We start from the raw sequence: 22,906 nt of genomic DNA, 5'->3' as shown, positions 1-22,906 counted from the left end.
TGTTCACGCCATCGACCCAGAAACATAAATCCCAGCAATAGGACATGGAGGGTACTTACTCTTCATCATATCCGTCCTCCGATATCCTGATATCCTAACCTCACCCTGACTGCCTTCAACGGGAATGGCATGACTGAAGAATAGAGGAGACAAATGAATCATGGACACAGATTCAACTGATGAATTAAAAGGTCTGTTCACTCAGCAGTGCTATAAATCCCGATCCTGATCTGGTAGGTGTTGAGACGAGACACATTTGGAAATATTAGCACCCAAAAGACAAGTGAAAGATATTAATTGAAAAAACAAGCAGTTTACTGGGATTTTGCATAATCAATAATAAATGATCAACACTCAATAGACAAATCGTATTTACAGCATAGGTTGCTTGAAATGTACAGTCGTTGGTAGTTGGGGTCTAATATGTAACATTAGATACTAAGCAACAACCGAGTTGGAGTGCATTTACACACAAATGAGAAAATAATGTTTTATCATATGGCTATTTTGGGTGAGCACTTACTATAACCTGTACAATAAATACATACAAATGAACGCAAGGGCATCCAATTATTTATATGGGTCGACTGTGGACGATGACAGAACTGGACAGGATTGGAGTTGGTAACAAAGCTCAACCGTGAACGATAAACAATTCAGACTTCAGACTCCGGTCTTTAGCCCTGTGACTGCGGGTGAAAGGAAAATTAAAGACTTTCAGTTGTTGTTTAGTAAGATATGATTACATCTACAATTAAAATCTTTATTTCAGTATACAGTTCAAAATAAAATGTACAGTTCTATAGTTACATCATATAAACAAAAAAAAACTATTAAAAAGTAAAAGTGCACTTGCAGAGGGAGACAAACTCACACAATGCCAATATTGAAATTTTTTTTTATGCCATCTGTTTGTTGAAATCCTATTCTCTCGTGTTTGCACAACTCACCACGTCTCTCCCTTCAGTGTGCTGACTCACACGAGGTTCGGTCTGCGAGGACGCACGCATGCGCTGATGAGAAATGCGTCCGTTTTGATCTCCTCTTGGCTGCATCAGTGTGAACTGCTCTCAGTGGTTCAGACAGAAGCAGTGCTTTTACTGGTAACAGTAGGGCAATGTCAATTCTCATCCAGTGGCAACACAAAACCATACAGTCAGTGTTACACAAAGAGAGGTAACCATGTTTGAAAGGAAATTCCCTGTTTGTCTTTGGGGGGGGACGCATTCTCTGCTCGGAGGATGAAACATCTGCGTTGGCTCGACAAAGTCGGGAATATTTTACGGCAGAGTGGAGCCAATTCTGTGCTCGACAGCAGGTTAAAATTCGGATTCCTGACTATTATCAAGATGCCTTTACAGCCTTTTGTGATTAAATGTCAGGGCTCTATGAGGGAACTGGGTGGGCGGCAGCACGGCTTTCTAAACATGGCACTGAGGGAAAAACCAACTGTGGTTTCCTGTGATGTCCCTTATGCAGTATGTGCACGAAGAGCGGTGTGAATCCAAACAATGTCACAGAGAAATGTCCCAGCAGATGGAGAAATAAAATGTTTTCGCAAATACCGATTTGGGATCAGAGACACAGGGACTTTGACATAGTGCAAATCTGATGACACAGCTCTACAGACTTTGGGGCCTTTGGATTAAAATTAAGAGCAACAATTCTCATTTTCTGTGCTTTCAACCTGACATACAGACTTGTCATATATGGTTCAAAAATGGAGTGACTTTTCACTGGAAACAATATACTGTAGATCCACAATATAAAGTATATCACTAAGGCTAATACTCTACATCATAACAATGCACTTAAGTAAAAAAAAGGAAAAGGTTCCTGGGTTCTACATCAGTGTGGACTAACTGATTTCATTTCCAGATCAGATGAGAAGTATTAGTGGCCAAAAACCATGGAAACACTTGTTAGGATTTGAAAATCTGGTCAGGTTAACTTGAATTTCAACTGTTTCTAACTTAAAAAAAAAACTGAATTTATGAGAATTACAGTAAATTAAATAGATAACAAAAAGCTAAAAGTCAATGCATGCCTTCATGAATGTTAAAACTTAAACGTGTGGGTCAAACTAATCATGAATCCCGTCTGGATAGCCTAAACAGTGAATATGCACAAAAAGAATAATTTACAACAGATGACGTGCAAATGCAAAAAGCAGTAGCTGTTACCGAAACCAGGGTGAAATAACAGGGATAAAACAACATTAGGGCAGCCCATACACACAACCCGTGACTGAGAGACGTATGTTTGAGGAGGAGGATTCCTCGTCTTCATCATCTCAGTGCGTTTACACCGAGGGGTTTCCCTGTCCAGACACAGGTGCAAAGATTTAAACCCCTCGAGTAAGAAGTGGCTCCTCTTACCAGAGGTCAGGGGTTGCAGTGGTCTCCATGACCACTCATCCAGGTGATCCAAGGTGTGTGACACGGTAGAAAGGAGGTCCACACACACACACCAAAAAACACCTGGTGCTGAGATGTGGAAAGAGAAACGAGATCAGTGATTTCAATTAAGCATATCAAAATAAACCACGGCTTAAAGTTGCAGTGTGTAACTTTTAAATTGTTCCTTTAATTTAACACAATGCCAAATGAGGCCATACAATGTTGAGTATTCTCAGTACAGTTCCTTTTGCCTAAAACACCTAAAAAAGGCATACCCACAGTAAATGTAAAGCTGTTCTTGAACCATTTGGAGAATACGCATGGTTTTGAAAAATAACAGACATTTTATTGCTATTGGCACAGAGTAATAGGAGTTTGAATAGACTGAAAAAGAAGGATCTTATGTCCGCCTAGGGCCTACATACGGACGAAGGCAATAGCATTATTGTGATATTGTAGAGGTGAGAAGTTCTGTTCACAAAGACTAAACACCAAAAGTTTGCAATCTGAATTTATGAAAGCGTCCATCTGCAGACTGCAAGAGAGGGGGCGGAACCATAAGCAGTGGGCAAAACTTCAAATTGTCCAAGCCAAGTTAGCAAAATAAAAGAATAAAAATAGATTTATTATGCTGATATATTTTTAAGAGGTTATGTTAGGGTTAGGTCACAGTTAAGCAAACTGCAGAGTGCAGGACTATAAGCAGGTGAACTTCTAGTTGTCCCAGTCCCTTGTAGTTACACGTGTTTAAGTTACACCCCTGTCCGAGACTTTGCAGACAGACCCATCTCTAATTTGAGGACACACCACTGACCTGTAGGGGGTGCCCTGTCTGTATGGGCCTGTGGGTGGGTGTGGGGCTCCGACCCCTAGCAATTACACTGCTGCTTATTCTGTGTGGTGTTGCCCCTCGGCTGTCGCAGCTGCCTCAACGACGCATCTCCGTACTGGATACCTGAACCCATCCTCTCAGGGTCCAACTCACCTTTGAAAAACAAAAACATGATGGAAACTGTCAGCAATGCAGACACATGCGAGTATTTGTCCTGAATGGGGATGTGCTACCTACATATTTTCTAAATCATTGACAAATTTTTTGGGGTGAGCATTCCATTGAAGAATTTCATTGTTAAAGTGCAACGTACCAGGACCCTAAGTAAACACAAATAAACATCTGCTTACTCTCACAAATGCTCAACCTCTTACACAAACAAATGACATGTACCTGAATCTATCTTGTTGAGGATGGTGCGAGCGCACTTCAGGAAACCCTCTTCGACATTCTCTCCCGTCAGAGCACTAGTCTCTAGGAACATCAGCTCTTTATGGACAGAAAAAAAATATCCAAGAAACAATCAATAAGAAGAAAACACAAGAACCAAGCAATACAAGCAAATAAAGACTTGTGCGAATGAGTTTGCGATGAATTACCATTCTCCTGAGCAAAGCGTGAGGCCTCCAGGAAAGTCACCTCTCTATCTGCATCCAGGTCTTTCTTGTTGCCACACAGGATGATGATAATGTTGGGGCTTGCCAGTGTCCGTGCATCTGTCAGCCAGTTTGTCAGGGCATTATACGTCTCCCGACTGAAAGACAAGGATAAGAAGATGGAGATGAGGATTTGGGTTCACTCTGCAATATAACTGGGCAATAATTCACCTAAAATCATTAATGTGACATTATATCACAATAGTTAGTGATACTGATTTGATCATCCCTAGCCCTTCTCTCAAATACGTCACGCGCTTGTTATTTTCTATCAAAAGCCTGAAGAGTCTGTGTGATGGAGAAGTCACCAGATGCCTCTGTGTTTGCATGGGTGAATGTTTTTGCATATACACACAACCAACGTAGTATAAACAGAAGTTTGCGCACATCCGCTTTCCCTGTCTAATGGAGAAGTAGCGCCCGTACTGGAGTTTCTCAAGGCTTTAAATTACAGTCAATGCACTTCTATTTCACTTTATTAACATTTATTTGGGTTATTTCCAGGGCTTAATATCATCTCCCAGATGTAGTGCAAAGACATTGCTGAATATTAAATCAGAATGGAGAAAGTAATAAAGTAGGCCTGCTTAAAGCTAACTTGCTGAAAATAGCCTCTCAAAATAACATGATTTTATGAGATTGGCCTGCAAATTAAAGTAAAAATGATTAAATTACTTAACAAATCTTATTCAACACAGTTGATCACATAGTGGCACAGAGATTCATTGTAGCGATAACATGTTATTTTTGACCCACGTCTGACAGTAAAGCAAGTCACACAACTTTAATGGAAACATCTTGGCGTTGACGCCATTGGTCACCATGGAAGCAGAACCCTGGTGTCCATGGTAACATGAGGCCAGTGAGGTGAGCAGAAGGGTGCAGGTCAGCGGTGTGAGCAGTGATATGTTGAGCAGCTGCTCTCACAAACACATGATGACACAACTCCTCAGGCATACACAAGACTGCTATCTGGTTCACACGTTCTCTCCTGCATCTACCTTCCTGTCCATCTCCCTGCGTAACCTTTTCACCTGTGAAACCTGATACATGTTTCCCAGACTCCCACTGACACTCTAATTTTCCCATTTCCTCCTTATTGTGCTCACTCATCACTGTTTTCTTCCTCAGGTGACATTTTCTGTGATGGACTTGTGTTTCCTCAACTGCCTGACAGATGGTGTCTCAACATTACAACTCCTGCCACTCTGCACTCATCTCCTCTCTACTCCAGAAAAGACCATACATTCACACAAACTGGGTCACATTCCTCGATTTCACAACTACAGTAATGCAGCCTAAAACTTGTCAAATAGAAGTGTGTGATTGAGTGGATTCTGGTATTCATGTCTCCTTCTATTACTAAACATTATAAACACAGAGCCACTGCTGTCACTGAATGTCCAGTTGTTGGGAGAACATGTTATTGTACAGACTGAGCTTTGAGGTCAACTTTACTGTTTCTACCACATGCACTGAATGTCAGAGAAAACTGGGAGATAATATTTGCAAAGCCATAACATGTAGGTAATATGATTGTGTGTATAAGAACATTATGGAGAAGAACAGGAATCGTTTGTAAATGTTGATACATGAGCAGAAACACTTTTTTTTTTTACCTGGTGATGTCATAGACGAGGAGTGCTCCAGCTGCTCCTCTGTAGTAGCTGCGTGTGACTGAACTATGGAGAGAAAGAATCATCCATCCACATTATCGTATCAACCAGTAAAATAAAACTAAAGGTTAAGAAACTTGCTGCTTTAGTTGTCAACAACTTCATGAGCGTAGACCTATGCTGTTGTTGGAATATCCATTTTCAAACATCAACCATGTGTTCTTGGTAATTGGTTCATTAAAAAAAGTTTGCCAAACCCTCAGCAGCAAATGTCTTTTACCGGAATCGTTCTTGCCCAGCGGTGTCCCAGATCTGCAGTTTGACTGTCTTTCCACCAACGTTCACCACTCTGGAACCAAACTCTACACCAATGGTGTGGTTGGAGTCCTGTTTAACTGCAACGAGAACATATTAGATTTTATTCTAAGATTATGTGGTTCAATAAAAAGATGCCTCTACCATTTGCCCAACAGATGCACTAGAGACTTTTGACTCTACTCTCAGTCTCTTACATTTGATCTATAAAGTGTGTTGCACGATGTGTTGCACTTCAAACACATCACAGGAACTTCACACGCCTCTAATCAAATACAAGTGTGTGTTGCATGTGTCTAACTCATAAATGCAAACTTGGTACAGTATACAAAATTTATCAAGGTTTATTGGGGAAATTGCATGTAGCAGCTGAATATTCCCAACTTTACCCTTCCTCATGTGTGATGGAGAACCTATGTAGTCTTCGGTTAGCATCAAAACTCAAAAGACATTTTATTTAGCCATTGAGGGCAATTGTAAAAACATGGTGTTCCAAAATGGCGGCCTCTGTAGAACTGAGTTGACTCCTGATTCCAGTTATATTAAAAATTATATTTTATCTTTCTTTATTTCAGTAAATATTACACTGATCGCTATTTATGAAACTACCTACTTAACAGCTTGGTTACCTCTATCTTTAGATAATTTAATGGATGATGAATTATTTATTTGATATATGTATGTTGACTCATGGGCTTATCTGGTACAATTTCACATTATTAAAAAAGGTTGTGCAATAAAACCTGAGTGTATAATGTTTTGTTATGTTGACACTCTTGTTTGGTGTTTTATAGGACTGCTCTTAACAGAAAAATTTAAGTTTACTGAAACTGTCAAATAGAGTCAATTCATTTAATTAAAAATGGAAACGTTTGGCATTTATTTTAGATCCTGGGCCAGACCAGAGAACTGTGGAGTCATGCGTTACATCTTGCTGGTTTAATAATTATCTACTGTAGTTTGACTACACACAGAAGTTAATCGTGGAGGAAACAGAATGTATAACCCCAGAGTAGAAAGATAGGGTTTAATTATGCGTAACACAAAATCTGCAAAACTAATTTCATGACCATGTCCATTTGGCTTTAAAGGAGGAAAACTTACACTTGTTCTCAATAAACTGATGGAGAAGGCAGGATTTACCGGCTCCAGCGCTGCCAATCACCAGGAACTTAAACAGGAAGTCTGAAAGCAGAGGGGGGATCAATGCAACATCAACAGTCACAGGAGAATCTGAGAATATCTTTGCACTTCCACCCTCGGAGACAATCCTTAGCTTTCCTTTTAAACCCACAGAGCAAGTACACCACAGTATTCAGCAACCTTAAATTTGTCGATTAATCACATGTAATCTGTATAACTTGCCCACTATGATTATAAATTAAGTATGCATGTTTATCTGTGATGGAAATTAGTTGGTTTGAAGCCTTGTAGAAGTGACTTGATAACACATGGGACTAAAGCAAAGCCAGGGCTTTAGCGTTATTAAACATGGTTTAGTAAATCACACAGAGATTGAACGACCACAGCTGGCTGGTTGTAAAGATGCTGTTTGATAGTGTTGTCTCTTGCCGTGTAAAGTACAACCTCAATGACGCATAATATTATATTGAACGACTTGGGGCCCTGACCCTGCAAGACAAGAACAGACAGTCTGTCTGTGTGTGCAGTGACCAAAAATAGTGTAAGAGACATTTACATACGAGCGTAGGCAGCAAAGCAGGATCCATTAGATATGAAACAATGTGATAGCTGAGAGTAAGTGACGTAAGTCAGTCTGCAACTCACTCTTTCACTATTCTTTTTCAGAGATTTTTTCAGAGCAGAAAAACTGAATAATTTTGGTTTGTGGACATTAACAAGACATTTAGGAACATTGCTATTTCCAGGTTTTGGAAACACAATCAACATTTTTCTACATTTTCTAACATTTTACAGGCCAAACGAGTACTCAATTAATAAAGAAAGTAATCAGCAGATTAATCAATTATGAAAACAATTGTAAGTTGCAGCTGTACTTCGTATGAATGAAGCCTATGCTTCAGCGAGTGCCTGCTCTGCTTGCAAATAGAGCCCGTCTGGCAAATGACTAGTCACCAGTGTTAAGATTAAGAGTACCTGTTGACACACAAGGTTAACACAACAGTAATTGAAAAAAGACAGGTGGAGGAGATCAACCTTTAGTTATTTCCCGAGTGACATTCATCCTAAGTATGCCAGTGCTTTTCAAGGCTTTTGAGAGTACACTTCCATCGCCAACAGCCCAACACACGGCACCATGGGTTCAGTTCATGTTGAAGGGGGTGTTTTCTCAAGCTTCACAAGCTATAGGACAAATACATGGTAATAGAACAGCAAAGTAAAAGGTGCCAAAACCAGCACTAATGGTTCTGCATCACCCGTCAGCATTACATCTCAACCACAAATTGCTGAGTTTGACTCAAAGGCAACAGATCTGTTTTAGAAGCCTGCCTCAGCTTTTCAGCATTCCCTAACATCACACAAATTCCCACAGGAGATCCAGAAACAACAATTAAATTGTCAATATGTCAAAGTAATGAGAAGGGAGGAATATACTGTTCTCTAAGAGGCAGCCTTTCAGGCTACTGTATTCTGTACATATCAATGTTAAATAACAGCTGAAGAATTATACTCATGCTGATATCTGCATTCACTTACACTGTGACAACATTAGACGCTTATCCAGATCTACCTGAGGGTTATGCTTGTCTGGTGTGTCCTCTATCGATTAATATCACAGGGTTGTTACACTTCAAGTTTCTGTAAAGGATTGCCTTGGTGGCTTCATTTGTGTACTCATCACATCAGCACAAGACAGACATAAAATACTGAAACTAAAGAAAAACTCAAGATTTAATTAGTACAATCATAATGGCCAACATCATTTCCAAGCAACACAACTGTCTGTTTTTACATACAGGATGTGGATGAGCAAAAAGCGTGATAACCAATTAATATATTCACCAATATATGGAGCAAAAACACCAGACATTATCTGAATACAGCTGAGAAATTCATGGTCTTATTTATCCTTATTCTGTTGAACAATTGAGCATTCTGAAGACATAAACTTGTTCTCTGGGAACCTGCAATCAAATTAATTTCTGAATGACTAATTAATTGATCCCAGAAAATGCTTTAAAAATATCTTCCTTATATACACCAGATTATGTAACTACACGGGAGATTAATTAAAGAACGCCATATTGTACCATAAATACAAAATAAGAACAAATATTAACAATTCAACCTAGCCATATTATTACACCAACTCCTATTTCCATGACCAGATAATCTTAACATTAATCCGATAGTAATTTGGTCCCTGTGACCCTCATGTAGAGGATAAAGTGACAGACAATGAGTGAGCCTAATACAGTTCCCAAAAGTCCAAGGTACCAAGAAGTGAAATATTTTGATAACCTCCATGCATCGCAAAGAAAAGAAGGTAATCCTTTCAAGAGAAGTTGGATTCAGTGACAAATTCATGCAGCATTGATGTTCAAAATACTTTTCCACCACTGGCCCATCAGGAAAAGAGACAGAAGAAGACATCAAGACAGAAATCAATAAATGTTTATTACAGCTTCCATTAGTGTAGGCCCTTTTACACAAATACTGCCCACGGGGATGAAGTTTCACACAAGAAATGAGAGAGACATGGGACAAATACAAATGGATGGAAGGGGTGCGACAGTAGAGAATGATGAACCGATGGTGTACAATTTCAAAACAACTAGGACTATGGTGGTAAGCCTACTTTGGAAGCCCCACTATGAGGCAGAGTCCTGACAGTGGAAATGCTCATCCTACTCAACTAAATTCATTACCAGATGCCTTTCACAAATACATCTGAGATGGTGTATATGTTGTCCGATACGAATAACTTTTACTGATGCAAAAAAGAATAGTTATACAACAGAGTGGGCTACGACTCATTTACAGAACTACGTGCCACAGCTGAGCCAGAGCAGATGGTGGTGTGAAGTCAAGCAGTGTCTTCACAGTAAGTTCACAGTTTTGTGAAATCCACTGCTGTGAAGTTAGTAAGTCTACATTTAACAAAACATACATTTATGTGTACAATACTGTCTGATATATTGATATTTTCTCATCAATGTTTGCCCCATAAGGTATTGGTTGCGCTGTACTTACATACACCAAGGAGGTTTAATTTTGGTCATGCTTGTCTGATTGATGTTTATTAGTGAGCACCACAATTAAGAAGTAGAATGGGAATTTAGATAGGATTTTATGGGGTATATGTTATGGCCCATGCAATAAAATAATATATTTTTTAAGATATTCAAAACAAAAGTGAGTGCTGGGAGTCTAGGCATGCTGCAAAGAGAGAGGTGGCAAAGACTTATAGTGAGGCATAAAGAGGCTAAGGAAGGAGATAATTGATTGGCTAGACAGAGAGCTGGAAAGGATGTGCAGCAGGTTAGAGTGATTACGGCCAGTAAAGGAAGAGAGTGTTGAGAAGAAGGAAGGAGTAATTTGAGGAGCTGGTGGATGTGGAAATGAGAGAAAGACAGATTGAGGGGAGATAGTGCCTTGGGAAGTGCAGAGGATTAGTAAGGAGGATGTGAGCGAAGCTCTGAAGAGGGAAAAAAAGTGGAAAGTCAATTGGTCTAGATGAGAAACCAGTGGAGGAATTGAGAGTGCAGTCCACTCTTTGACCAGATTGTTTAACACAATCTTGGAGAGCACGAAAATGCCTGGGGAATGAAGAATTGTAGTGGTACAGACTTTGGGTGGAGACGTGTGTCAGAGGTGAGTGCCGTTTAGCACACTAGTGCTCCTAAACAGCACTGCTGTGCTGTACAGTAGTGCTGTTTAGGAGACAGGTGGCAGAGCTGAAGATGTTGAGATTTTCATTTGGGAGTGACCAGGATGGACAGCATTAGAAATGGAACAGCTCAGGTTGAACAGTTTGAAGATCAATTAAGAGAGACAAGGTTGAGATGGTTTAGTCACCTGCAGAAGAGGGATAGTGATTATACTAAAAAATTATCAAGCTGCTGAAGAAGACCACAGAGAAGGTTCATGGATGTTGAAGAGGAAGACAGTTTGTGTAACAAGAGGACACAAGGTATATGGCAAGATGGAGGCAGATGATCGGCTGTGGCAACCCTTAATGGGAGAAGCCGAAAGAAGAAGTGGTGATATTCCAAAAAAAAAGTTAAACTTTTGACAAAGTGGAGACCAATCAGCTTTGACAGAGGATTGAAGTGCTTTCTCTAGTAATTTCTGTGAGGGGCACTGGTTGTCAGTAGTTCTCTCACACACAGGTGCAACCATGTCTCCATTTTCTCATTGATTATGTATAAACAGCTGCTGCTGTGCAGGTAAATTAGGGATGATCAGTCACAGCGAGGTGACTTCCTCAAACAGGCCCTGGTATTAAACCTTACAAAACAACGCACTTAAGACTAAAAACAAACAGTCCTTGCAAGCTCACAAGGTCAGTCCATCTCCCTCATGTTCAGCCTTCTTGGGTAAACATAATGTTTGCAGACACATCCTGCACTAATCCAAGTTAACGAGGCGTTCTGTCTAAAGTTTGACTAACTTTCACCTGACGATGTGTCACCATCTGTTTGTTCTTAGTAGCCGTTCAAGGAAGCAACGCACGCTCACCATGATGTAACACAGGTGCCAGGAAATACAACCAAAGCACAGCCAACATTATAATGTCAATTTGGATGAAATGTCAGCAGCAGAGGTTGTTTATCACCACTGCAAAACGCAATACACGATGAGCTGGCACGTTAGCTAGCCAGCTAACTAGCATCGTTGCTAAGAGTCAGTGTAACACAGAACATTACAACCCGCTGCCCGACACACACGTACCGTATGTCTCAGACATGTTGAGCCTTGTTGGGAGAAGGACCCAGTCGGACCTCTTTATTGTTGTCTTGGTATATTGACAGCTGTGTGCTCGCCGAGTTCACACCTCTCCAGGGTGTTTATCTGCGATGCTCGCTACAGATTTCCTTGATCCGCTCCGACCACAATCACTTGCACTACGTGCTACGTCATTCGCCGCCTGGCGTGGCGTTCAGGTGTCGTTGGGAATTGTGACTTTTTATTATTCACACACAAAAAATCCCTACACCCCGGGAGCTCCGGACATGTAGATAGCTTCTTCTTTTTGGAAACATAGCATCAATTAGCCAAAACCAACGATTCAGCCAGCCACAAGTGATGCTTGGCTCATTTAAAGGACCAAATAAAGAACAGACTACAGCTAAAGTTAGGCCTCTCACATTTGCAAGGTTTAAGTAAAATGAATGTGTTAGTCTATGCACAACCAGATATCATATTCATCCACACAAATGTATTAATTTGATCTAATTTATCAAGTATTCACTAACTTATGCTCAAAATGAAGTTGTGATTCAGTGTGTTGGAAATTGTTAGTTTACCTATGTAAACTAACACTAGGCATTAGCGCAGGCTTGGCCAACCCATGGCTCCCAAGCCGAATGCGGCTCTTTGCCTAGTTTCATGCGACTCTTGCGTTCATATCAAATGATGTGTTTGTGGGTTGTTTTTTTTCATGTATACGTGTACACATGTTCGCCTTAGTTCAATATCAATATCAGGGAAAACCTCATTGTTGCGTAAACAATTTGTGTCAAGTTCGCTCTGAAAATGACAGGGACAAAAGTTCACAAAACAAGTTTTAAGTTCTTTGAAATAACAAAAATGTCTTAGGTTTATAAATGTATTTTACAAATATGGATTATTTGTCAAATAAACAATTAATGTACAGCAAATGTTGTGATCAAACTGATCTGAATCTGTCGGTAAAATAATGTGTCTGTATGTGCGACAGTAGATCAGAAGGTGGCAGGCAAAGACAAAAGGAAACAAGGAATTACTTTTTGTGAGACAGCATCACTTTAATATTTCCATTATCCATAAGACATGTTATGTGGTGGCTCCCCATTGTCAATATACCAAACGTTATCTATGAAAATGAGTACATCTTCAAAATAACTACTTACTCAACATACTCTAGCTTTTTACATTTCATTTAGTCTATGTCTTGCTATGTAGTTGATTTCTAGTATACAAGTATATACATTTATTTTAAAAGTGTCTGTAGATGCAACTACAAACCAGAAGGTGGCAGTCAAAGACTGAATTTCTTGAGAGATGGGCAGCGTCTAACCTTATTTGATGTGAAAGCCTCAACATGTCAAGAAACAGCATGATTTTTTACAGAACCCTGTTGTATTTTTGTCGTCCAGAAAAAGCAACCAGTATATAAACATCCAGTGTCAAAATGTGTGGTAAAAGGAGTTATGCATAAATCTGGTATCTTTGGCAAGCAAACAACTACTTTCCTCTGGAAATAATTGCTCAGAACAATTTCCTTTTTTTGTAGGTTTCAGGAGAATGATAAAATATCCTTCACTTACTCTTTGCTTATTCATTCATCACCTTTCAATACACACACAAAAACCCACTCAGAGCCCAGGGTGTGGAGTGCAGGGACGCCCAAGGGCAACAGGTGATAAATTACAGAGTCTTCCACTCTGCTACTATCTCTAAGAGTTCCTCCCTGCCTTTGTTCTGCTTTGGCAGATCCCCCCCATCCACTTCAGTCGTGTTAAAAGCTCTTTTCATAAGATGAAAGACAGAAGGAAACACAAAAGCTCAACGTCGTGTGGGGGCACGGATGTTTTCCTAAGGTGGGCTACAAGAAATGCTAGCCTCAAAGGTGTGCAGCAAACGGAAATTAAAGCTCTTCCGTTACGTGGTTGTCTAATTGTTTCTATGTCCTATTTTTCATCCTAATGTTCACTGCAGGTGTCATCAGAGCATCCACTTGTTTGGGCTGCAGAGAAAACAAGTTGCATGTCTGTGACTGTGTGTGGGTTGTTGTTGTTTGGGGGATTTTGACCTTGGACTAACAGTGCGGACTGTAGCGGCAGAGAGGCCTGCTGGATTCAAGTTTACTTTTTTAAGACATGTCAAATAGAAAATAGCTATGCGGGGAGGGGAGCGCCTAAAAACAGAAATCAGACCGTTTCATGTTCAGTCAAAACAGTTTCAACCCATGATCAAAACAAAATGTGTTGGAGATGAGCACAGAGGGGAAGCCCTGCATAAACCCAACAACATTCACAATGTTTACAACAAACAATGAGGATCATTTGAATTAAATCAGCCCTTGAGACACATGAGCTTTGCGGTTGGTTGGTGGCATCACTGAAAATATGAAAGTGTTTGTCACATCACGAATGACAACCTGCTGTTTTATATAATATAATATAATATAATATAATATAATATAATATAATATAATATAATATAATATAATATAATATAATATAATATAATATAATATAATATAATATAATATAATATATGACTGCATTAATGAGTTGAAAGAAGTACAAGACTTTTGTAAAGGCAGAAGGTATTTACTTGAATGGACTATGTTGTGAGCGTCCCAGTGACTGCAGGAACACAAGAACATTGATAAATCAACAGTCAATATCTCACTGAGGCGGCCACAGGCAGACACAGTGTGACATGTGTTGGAGTGGGGGAGCAGAATGTACCATTTTGTGTATCAAGGTGTATTTATGTACATACCCGCTCGGCATGGCAGTGATTGAGCAACTGTTTGTTTGTACGCTAGGCCATCCACTGCAGTTTCTACCCCACCTCGCTGTGTTCTTCACTCTGCACTGCACACTGAGTCAGTAAACCCCAACATATTGGCACACATTAGATCAAAAACCCCTGAGGCTGTTTGAATCACACTGAAAGCAAGTGGAATGGGAGCCATATGTTAACAAAGGGGAACATCAGTCTTTGAAATGAGTGAGAAGAATAATGGAGCATCTTGTGAAGTCATACGGAGGAGAAAGGTCTGGCCTATCATGTTGCTTTTAGCTATTCATAGTTTAGATCGCTTTCATTTTTCACTTATCATGACTTGTAATGTGGTGGCTCCCCTACAGACAAAAGACTACAGGCTACTATACTACATTCTATCTATGAAGATCATTAAGTGGAAAGCATGCATATATAATGTCCATGTAACATAGTTGTTTTGTGTTCATTTATGTATTTTGTTAAAATTCCAGTGTGGAAGAACTAGTGACATCAAATGCTAGTATTTAGAGTAGCATTTATGTCAGGAGACAATGTTGGCCTTCACATACCAGAAATTGATTGTGTAATAAACTTCTGCTTCAGCAAGGCCCTTTCCTTAAGTACATATAAACATCTTTTTCTAAGGCTACAAAAAAAACAGAATTTTTTAAATTATTATTTTCAAGTGATTATACACTCATATAAACATACATATTTAATTATTTTTTTTAACATCTCTTTACATTCAGTGATTTACTTTGACATGGATCTCATGAGTAGATTTCTAGTCACAAATCATCTTCACTCCTAATGTCCTTCACCAAATAACAACATGCAGTATTTGATAATCACATTATAAACCAGTTCAATGGTTTGAACATCTTTTCCTAATGGTTACTGTAGCAAGAAATTTGGGTTGAAATAAGTGAACAGTCATTTATGAGGCTGGACTTTTTAAAAATAAAAAAATACACTCACCAGCCACTTTATTAGGTGCTCAGGTCACCTTATAAAATGTAATGTGTCTTGAGAGATGGTCCTCTTGGTTATAATTCGAGTTGCTGTTGCCTTACCATCTGTTGCCAAACCAAAGTTCCTCTGACCTCTGGAATAAACATGGCATTTTTGCACAGAGAAGTGGACATTTTCTCTTTTTTCTATTTTCTCTAAAGCCCAGAGATGATTGTGTGTAAGAAAAAAAAATTCGGAGTCACTTAAATCACCTTTCTGATGCTTGTTTTGAACCTCAGTAGCTCTTTTTGACCATGTCTTCTTTCCTAAATACACTTAGCTGCTGCCGTGTGATTGGCTGGTTGAATACAGTATTGGTCGTATCAAGCAGTTAAGTGACCAGTGAAAGCAAATTTTATATGTGTTTACTGGGGTTTTTAAACTCATATTTCATCACAGGGAGAGTAAATTTAGATGTGTTAAACTCGGGTCGGGACCTACTATGTTAGTGGAACTAATCTTGCTGACGTCTCCACTGGCAGATCACTATCTAAACTCCAGCAGCTTCCTCCATACATCTTTGACTGTCACTTCACAAACTCACCTCTCTTCACCTCCAAACCACCAGAACTGCTCTCCTTCCACTTTTCACGCCACAGCCTGGAGGAGAAAAGGATGTTGTTATTTTGGTCAGAAACCTTTCCTGTAGTTCTTTTCTCAGCTGCAACTTTGTTTTTTTCACATGGAAGTAAAGATTGACGAAAACTACCACCAAAAAACACATTTCACCACTTTCTCATACAGAGATTAAGCCTTGTCGTAGACTAATACAACAATAGGCTTCTTTTCACAGTGGCATGTGACTAGAGCTGAAACAATTCATCGATTAATCGATTACCAAATTAATCGACAACTACTTTAATAATTGATTCATCGGTTTGAAGCTTTTTTCATGATTAAAACACCGATTGTTTAAGCTTCTTAAATGTGAGTATTTTCTTCATTTCTTTGCTCTGGATAGAAAGAAATCAGTAAAAGTTAATCATTTTTGGTTTGTGGACAAAACAAGACATTTGAGAACATCATCGTTTCCAGGTTTGACAAACACCGATCAATTTTTTTTTAAGGTTTTCTGATATTTTATGGACTAAACGATCGAGAACATAATCAACAGATTAATCGATTATGAAAATAATCGATAGGTGCAGCTCTACATGTGACGAAGCTAAATGGAATGTTCTTTATCCTTACGTCACAGTAAAGCCAGAGAATTAAAACAAGCACTGCAGGGAACTTCATTTGCCGTTAAGGCTTCATTTGTTGGTGGTGAGAAAATGTCAACAAAACCACACATGAAAATTCTCCTACAAAGTTCACTCAAATTTCAGCCAAACCAAATTGTTATTTTCACATGTTGCACAAGTCAGTTGCATAAAAAAAAATATTTGAATGACGACACAAAGGCTGTTGCATAAGAGAAAGAAAATTACCCCATACAATTTCAATTAGCAACATGCTCTGATGTTTCTGTCTTCTTCTTGGCTCCACTAAAACTAATCAATCACAGGCATTTCGTCTCATGTTGTGACACATATTGACATATGGAAGGTCTTATCATGGCCTCTCACTGCATGCCTGCTGGATGTAACTTGTTTAGGAATCTCTGCATGATGTCATTCACAAACGAGTGGAATTCATACAGATCTGCTGAGGATCATCGTGCACGTCCCTGGGGTAAAAAGTGAAAGAGTAGCCCTGGGCGGCACATTCTCAGCTTCTAATTCTGCAAATAAGAAGACGCAATATATCTTTGCATGCACGGGTGGTTCTGCCAATGTGATTGTCAGGTCGTTTTTCAACGCTCACTTAAGCAAAAAGTCACAGTCAGAAAACATCAAGCCTTTCAGGAACATGCCAGACTGCACGTACACAAAGGCTGATGTTTGCTGGAAAGAAAAAGCCCCTGTCCTTTACATTGTATGCGTGTGTTTGCATAGGTGGGAGGAAATACCTGCTACCCACTAAGTCTCTTTACCTAATATCTATCATTCCAGAAAATGCTATCCATGTAGGAAAAAAACAACCTGAAAAACGTCACAAGCCAAATTTATTGTAGTTATTCAGGCTCTGCTTTTGATATTATCTTATCCTTTGCCGTCTCAGAGGTTATCTCTCACGTTCGCAGGATCACGACAGGCTCATTTACCAGCCTCAGGCACAAACATATGACAAACCCTCATCTATATTTCCCTTCTTGTCCTGTCACACCTGTCAGGAAGTCAGAGAATTTACCTTTTCTCCATGCAGATTTAATCCCATAATTATTTGATTCACACACTTTATGCAAAGACAACTTGCATCACTAACTTCACTCTATGTAGTCTGTAAAGTAAATACAGATGTTTTACAAATCCTTGCCTGGGGCCATATACTTAAATGATTATACATCTATATGAAGCATGTGGCTAAAACAAAACCCGACTTTTAAGAGGTCTGGACCACAAGCACAATGCAGGTCAGGGAAACTTGTCTGTAATTAAATTCAAAAGTGAGTGTGTGAACACGAGCCCCTGTGTCCTCTTACACACTCTTGGCTGGCCCTGCAGTGACATGTCATTCTGCCTTTAAAGGAGGTTGTGTTTACCATGTTCATGAGGAGTCCATAAGAACACACCATTTCTGGAGGCAATTTAAAGGGGACCATGGTCCCTAGGCAACCATATTTACAACACAGCCGTGAGTGTCAAGCAACAAGTGCCTTGAACATAACCCTCATTTATTTGTATTAACCTACACATACAGATAACATGGAATTAGGCTTACACACTCACTACATGGTGAGGAAATCGATGCATCTTTTGCCTCTGTCATCATGACTTTCCATTTTCTACAATTAAGCCCACCTGATGGCTCTCTTAATAAAATAATAATACATCACATTTTATAGTGCTTTGAAGGACATCCAAAGACCCTTAACAAAACAACAAAAGACAAAACAGCAGTAAAAATAAGTAAATAAATAAACTTTAAAACTATGGAAATGCCAGAGGTGTAGCGGTGGCGAAAGCTCGGTCCTCCAAGGTTCAGTGCTTTGTTCTGGCCTTTTTCATCCACTGCAGAAGCAATCAGTGAAATTAGCAGCATCATAAGTCTAAGTTCCAAGCACGTGTACACCATTTTCTACTGTCTGTTTTAATTACAAGCTCACGAGTTCCGTTTGACAACAGCATCAGTCACCCACAGAGGATGATGTCAGGGACTGTGATGGATGACATCACTCACCTCACCCTATGTCTGTGCACATCCCCTCTGTGTTCCAAACAGAGAAATGGCACCATAATTAGTCACTGCAGATATGCTCGAGTCATTTTCTGACTCTCTTGTCAGTTATGTGGTTTAGTAATTGTTTCCCCTGATGAAAAAAAACAATCATTAAGTTCACTAAAAAAACAATCATCAGACGCAGATGCCCTACATATGGTGTCCTAATTCCACCTCACAAAATCTCCTGTCTATTTGTAACAGCAGAGAGGGTCATTGACCTCGGTGAGTCAGGTTAATCTATGGCTAACGGGGACATACAAAGGCCCAGGTGTGCACATGAGTGTGGCTCACCTTCATCACCTCCTCACCACTCTGCTTCCCCCCACGGCTGCTGCTCCTCTCAGAGTTTAAGGATGTGGAGTGAACCCACATCCCTTCAGAAAGCTTTGAAAACCAAACCCTCATATATTGCAGTTATCTATATTTCCTTTGCTTCTCACTCAGTGAGAGAGTGTGATCACTTGCCAATAACAGTTGATTTGATCGGACTAAATTAGATAGATATACTGCACATATCGCTTTCTAAAGTAATGTAGAGTAAATGTGTCGTACATTAGCAAAACATTAAGAGAAATATCACAAATTCACCTTAAACTAAGAATTGTTGTGTTTTCATGAAATGAGAACCTGTTTGGACCGACATGTTTTCTGCAGTAGCTCAAAATAGACAAAACTTGGATTGGAATATTCACTTTTATTGCCACACTGGTCCTGGTGATTCATCTTTGTCAATCCATTACTAAGTATTGAAATGATTGATTGTTTGTGCGTTATCTCTGTGCTTATGAACACATTATGAGACAACAGCCCCTCAGGGACACATTTTTTTTTGTGTGAAGTTAATTTGCGTAATTATTTTCTGTCTCATGCATCTTGTCAGTTTTTTGTGTTTTTCTTTGTGATCGTTCGATCGACTCTTCCAAACAGAAAAAGTCACTTCAAACAGAAGCTCTGATCCAGAAGCTCCTTATTGTCTTAGGCTTCAGGGCCTGTTCCTGTGCAGCTCATCCATTATCATGCTTGACACAACATGTCCTTAACTTAAGAAGCAGTTGACTTGACTTAAAAAATATTATTATATTAACTATCTATATATGAAATCTAAATAAACTAAAATCCATTTTTGCACGCCATTGCTGACTGTTCCAGAAGTCTACACATTTAAACAGCCTTCAGAAACACGACATAATGACATAGGTCACTTCTCCAACGTGCAGCTGGAGATAAAAGCACCTTATTGTGGTGAGGTGGTGATGATGAGTTCCTCTGCATTTAAATGAGTGCAGCTGCAGCACTGTCCTTGTTTCTTCTCACTTGTCATTGCTCTTCACCTCAAATGACAGGTCTGTGCAAACAAAGCAGTCTCTCATTTACAGACGGAGTGTGCCTCTGTTTTTCTGTGCGTGCTTCTCTCTTCCAGTGTCTTTCCCTCTGCCTTGTGTCCCCACTGCAAACATTAGCAAATTGAAGCTGCCACCCTGGCTTAATTGAAAGAGTAACCTCATCTTGTCTTGCTGTTTAGCTTATCTGTCACCATTTTCTTGGATAATTTAACATAGGCTTGTGTCCTTGAAGGGTCAGTGCTGACTTGACTGCCTCAAAGGACTTTCAGTTAATAAAGTCACCCCAACAAAAGGCCCCCCAGATTAAATTAGCTGACCACACCGCTCTGAGTAGCTCGCCTCCAGGGGCATGAATGGTGACTGAGCAGGACACAATGCAGCGGAGAGATTATGTTTTGTGGAAGTGACAAGTTTTGAGGCTGAGTAGTGGGGTCAGGAGTCCTTTTGGAGCTTATACCTGGGAAAGTAGCAATTTAGCTGATCCCTTCCTTAGTTACTATGACAACTCTCTCTCTCTCTCACTCACACTCTCACACACACACACACACACACACACACACACACACACACATTACAATCCACTAAATATTTGTATGACTTTTGGGCTTTGCACTCCTTACCAAGTTTAACATGCCAAATTTCTGAAACAACCTGTTCATTACTTGAGACAAAGGCAGACCTTTAGGCTATGACAGTTCCCCACCCCACTTTTAACACCCTCTCCTCTCTTGCTGGTCCCCCCCTTCAGGCAGAGATAAATAACTCCCCTGTGATTACTCAGCAGGAGGCTTCAGTGGAGTGGAGTGCAAAGCTGTTCTCGTGTTCAGCAGCTGAGGGGACGGGAAACTTTTGGTGTTCCTCTGCTAAAAGTGTGACTACGGTAAACAACATGAAAGCACATGGACGACATGTGGAGTTCACCTTACAAGATGCATGCTCCTGCACCTTGTGTCTAACAGTTTTCAAAGAGAGCAAAAATGACTCTCCTGGTGTAAATGTGGTATTGATTAGGTGCCAAGCCAAATATTGCCCTGACGTTGTGATGGCAATGGAAGAACAGAGAGAGAGCTTGACTCTTTGATCTTCGCAGATGTGAATAATAATACTAATTGCAACCAAGTACACAGCATTTGAAGCTTAAATCAACTCCATGTGATGCAACAAAGTTGCTTGGATGGAAAATGCCAGAACAGGGTGGTGCGCTCAGGTGAAATTTAACTGTCAAGGATGAAAAATGAAGGTCTTGTGGAAAGTCAGGTGGAGACAGCAGTTCTCTTGATGTTTGGATGAACAAATGGAAAGAGGAGACCTGTAACCATGCTGAATCAGCACCATCTAATCCTGAGTCAGAGCTGTGAGTGGCTGCCGACCAGGGCCAGCAAACCCATGACCTAACTTCCTTTACCTTTGAGACGCACACTCACTCACTCACTCACATGCAGTATAGCACTACTTTGCAGAAGCCGTTATACTGTAATGATTGCATATGCTCATTGGAATGCACTGTACACACACAAGCACACACACGTTTGTATAGCATTCATAGTGAGGACATTCATAGACATAATACATTTCCTACCCCCTTACCCTAACCTTAACCATCACAACTAAATGCCTAACCCTAACCTTTACCCTAATCTTAACTTAACCCTAACCTAAACCTAATTCTAACCCTAAAACTAAAACTTAAACCCTGAAAATAAATTTTCCTCACTTCCTTAGGCATATAGGTTTTTTGGTTCTCACCGAGATACCCATACAAGAACACAAACACCCGCACTCTTTTTTTCCTAATACTGTCAACCTGCAAATTGTCTCATAATTGTCCCCTGTATAAGTCTTCTTATTTTGATTCTAATTCTGAAATGAAGTCCACAAATAATATCAAGAAGCAGTTACATAACAAGTAATGTAAAAATGTGATGGTGGAAGTTAAAAAAAAAAAAGAAAATAATAATAATAATTATATGTATATGTATATACATATATATATACACACACACATACATATATACATATATATACATATATATTATCCTATTGATGTTAACAATGACAACAGTGACCTAGGTTCACACATGGCTGTGATGCTGTGGGAGTTTCACCTTACATCTCACTATTTTTATGTGTTTGTTTTGTGGGGTTTTTCAGCAGAGAAGAGAACAAAGAGAGAAACTCAGGAAGTTTACGCTGTGCTTCCACAGATTGTGCTTCTGTCACGGTTTTATCTTGAGTCAACTGAAAAGGACAATTGGTAGAAAGACCCAAAGGGATTGCGGCATTTAAAGGGGGACAGAAGTTTGACAGGAAGTATACATTTGTTGGGGGTGTCTATCTGAAGTGCTTATTGAATCAGTTTCCTGCTGATCTTTATGTCACATAAAAACAAACAGCAAACGGTGAGATGGATCGTGCTATGGTTCTGTATGTTTCGTACCTGCGGTACAAATAAAAATAAAATAAAATCAGACTTTTAACATGCATGTAAACACACTGACTTTATTAAATGAATGATTTCAGAGGAGGGGTCTTCTCCTATAAACACATCTGTAGAGGTGGAGGAGTTGCGCTTGACTGCCATAAATACTGCCTTTGTGTGAGTGTGTGAAACGAGAAGCAAATCTATCAGCACACATGGATTTCGAATGAGGGCATGTGCTGTGCTGTAATGTTTACAGTTATACTTGTGTGGGTGTGGAGGACACACACACACACACACACACACACACACACACACACACCTGTGTACAGAGACAGTATTCTGAAGTTAATTTAACTGCTGGAGGGCAGAGTCCCTTCCCATACACTTATATAGCACTGAACCTAC

The 22,906-nt window shown here is 39.7% G+C and overlaps 1 protein-coding gene across 1 annotated transcript; it reads right to left on the bottom strand.

Annotated features, from left to right (window-relative positions):
- Positions 1-297: 297 nt before the first annotated feature.
- Positions 298-11,880, bottom strand: rab4b (RAB4B, member RAS oncogene family). Its single transcript, XM_058633885.1, has 8 exons — positions 11,696-11,880; positions 6,923-7,003; positions 5,784-5,898; positions 5,507-5,569; positions 3,831-3,985; positions 3,625-3,720; positions 3,214-3,384; positions 298-2,486 (listed from the first exon to the last, which is right to left on the bottom strand). Exons 1-7 carry the CDS (start codon positions 11,709-11,711, stop codon positions 3,269-3,271), a joined length of 642 nt encoding a protein of 213 aa, XP_058489868.1. The 5' UTR covers positions 11,712-11,880; the 3' UTR covers positions 298-2,486; positions 3,214-3,268.
- Between the last annotated feature and the right edge of the window lie 11,026 nt (positions 11,881-22,906).

The sequence above is a fragment of the Solea solea genome, chromosome 7 (assembly GCF_958295425.1).
Source record: "Solea solea chromosome 7, fSolSol10.1, whole genome shotgun sequence".
Taxonomy (NCBI): domain Eukaryota; kingdom Metazoa; phylum Chordata; class Actinopteri; order Pleuronectiformes; family Soleidae; genus Solea; species Solea solea.
This window is presented reverse-complemented; position numbering and strand designations above follow the sequence as displayed.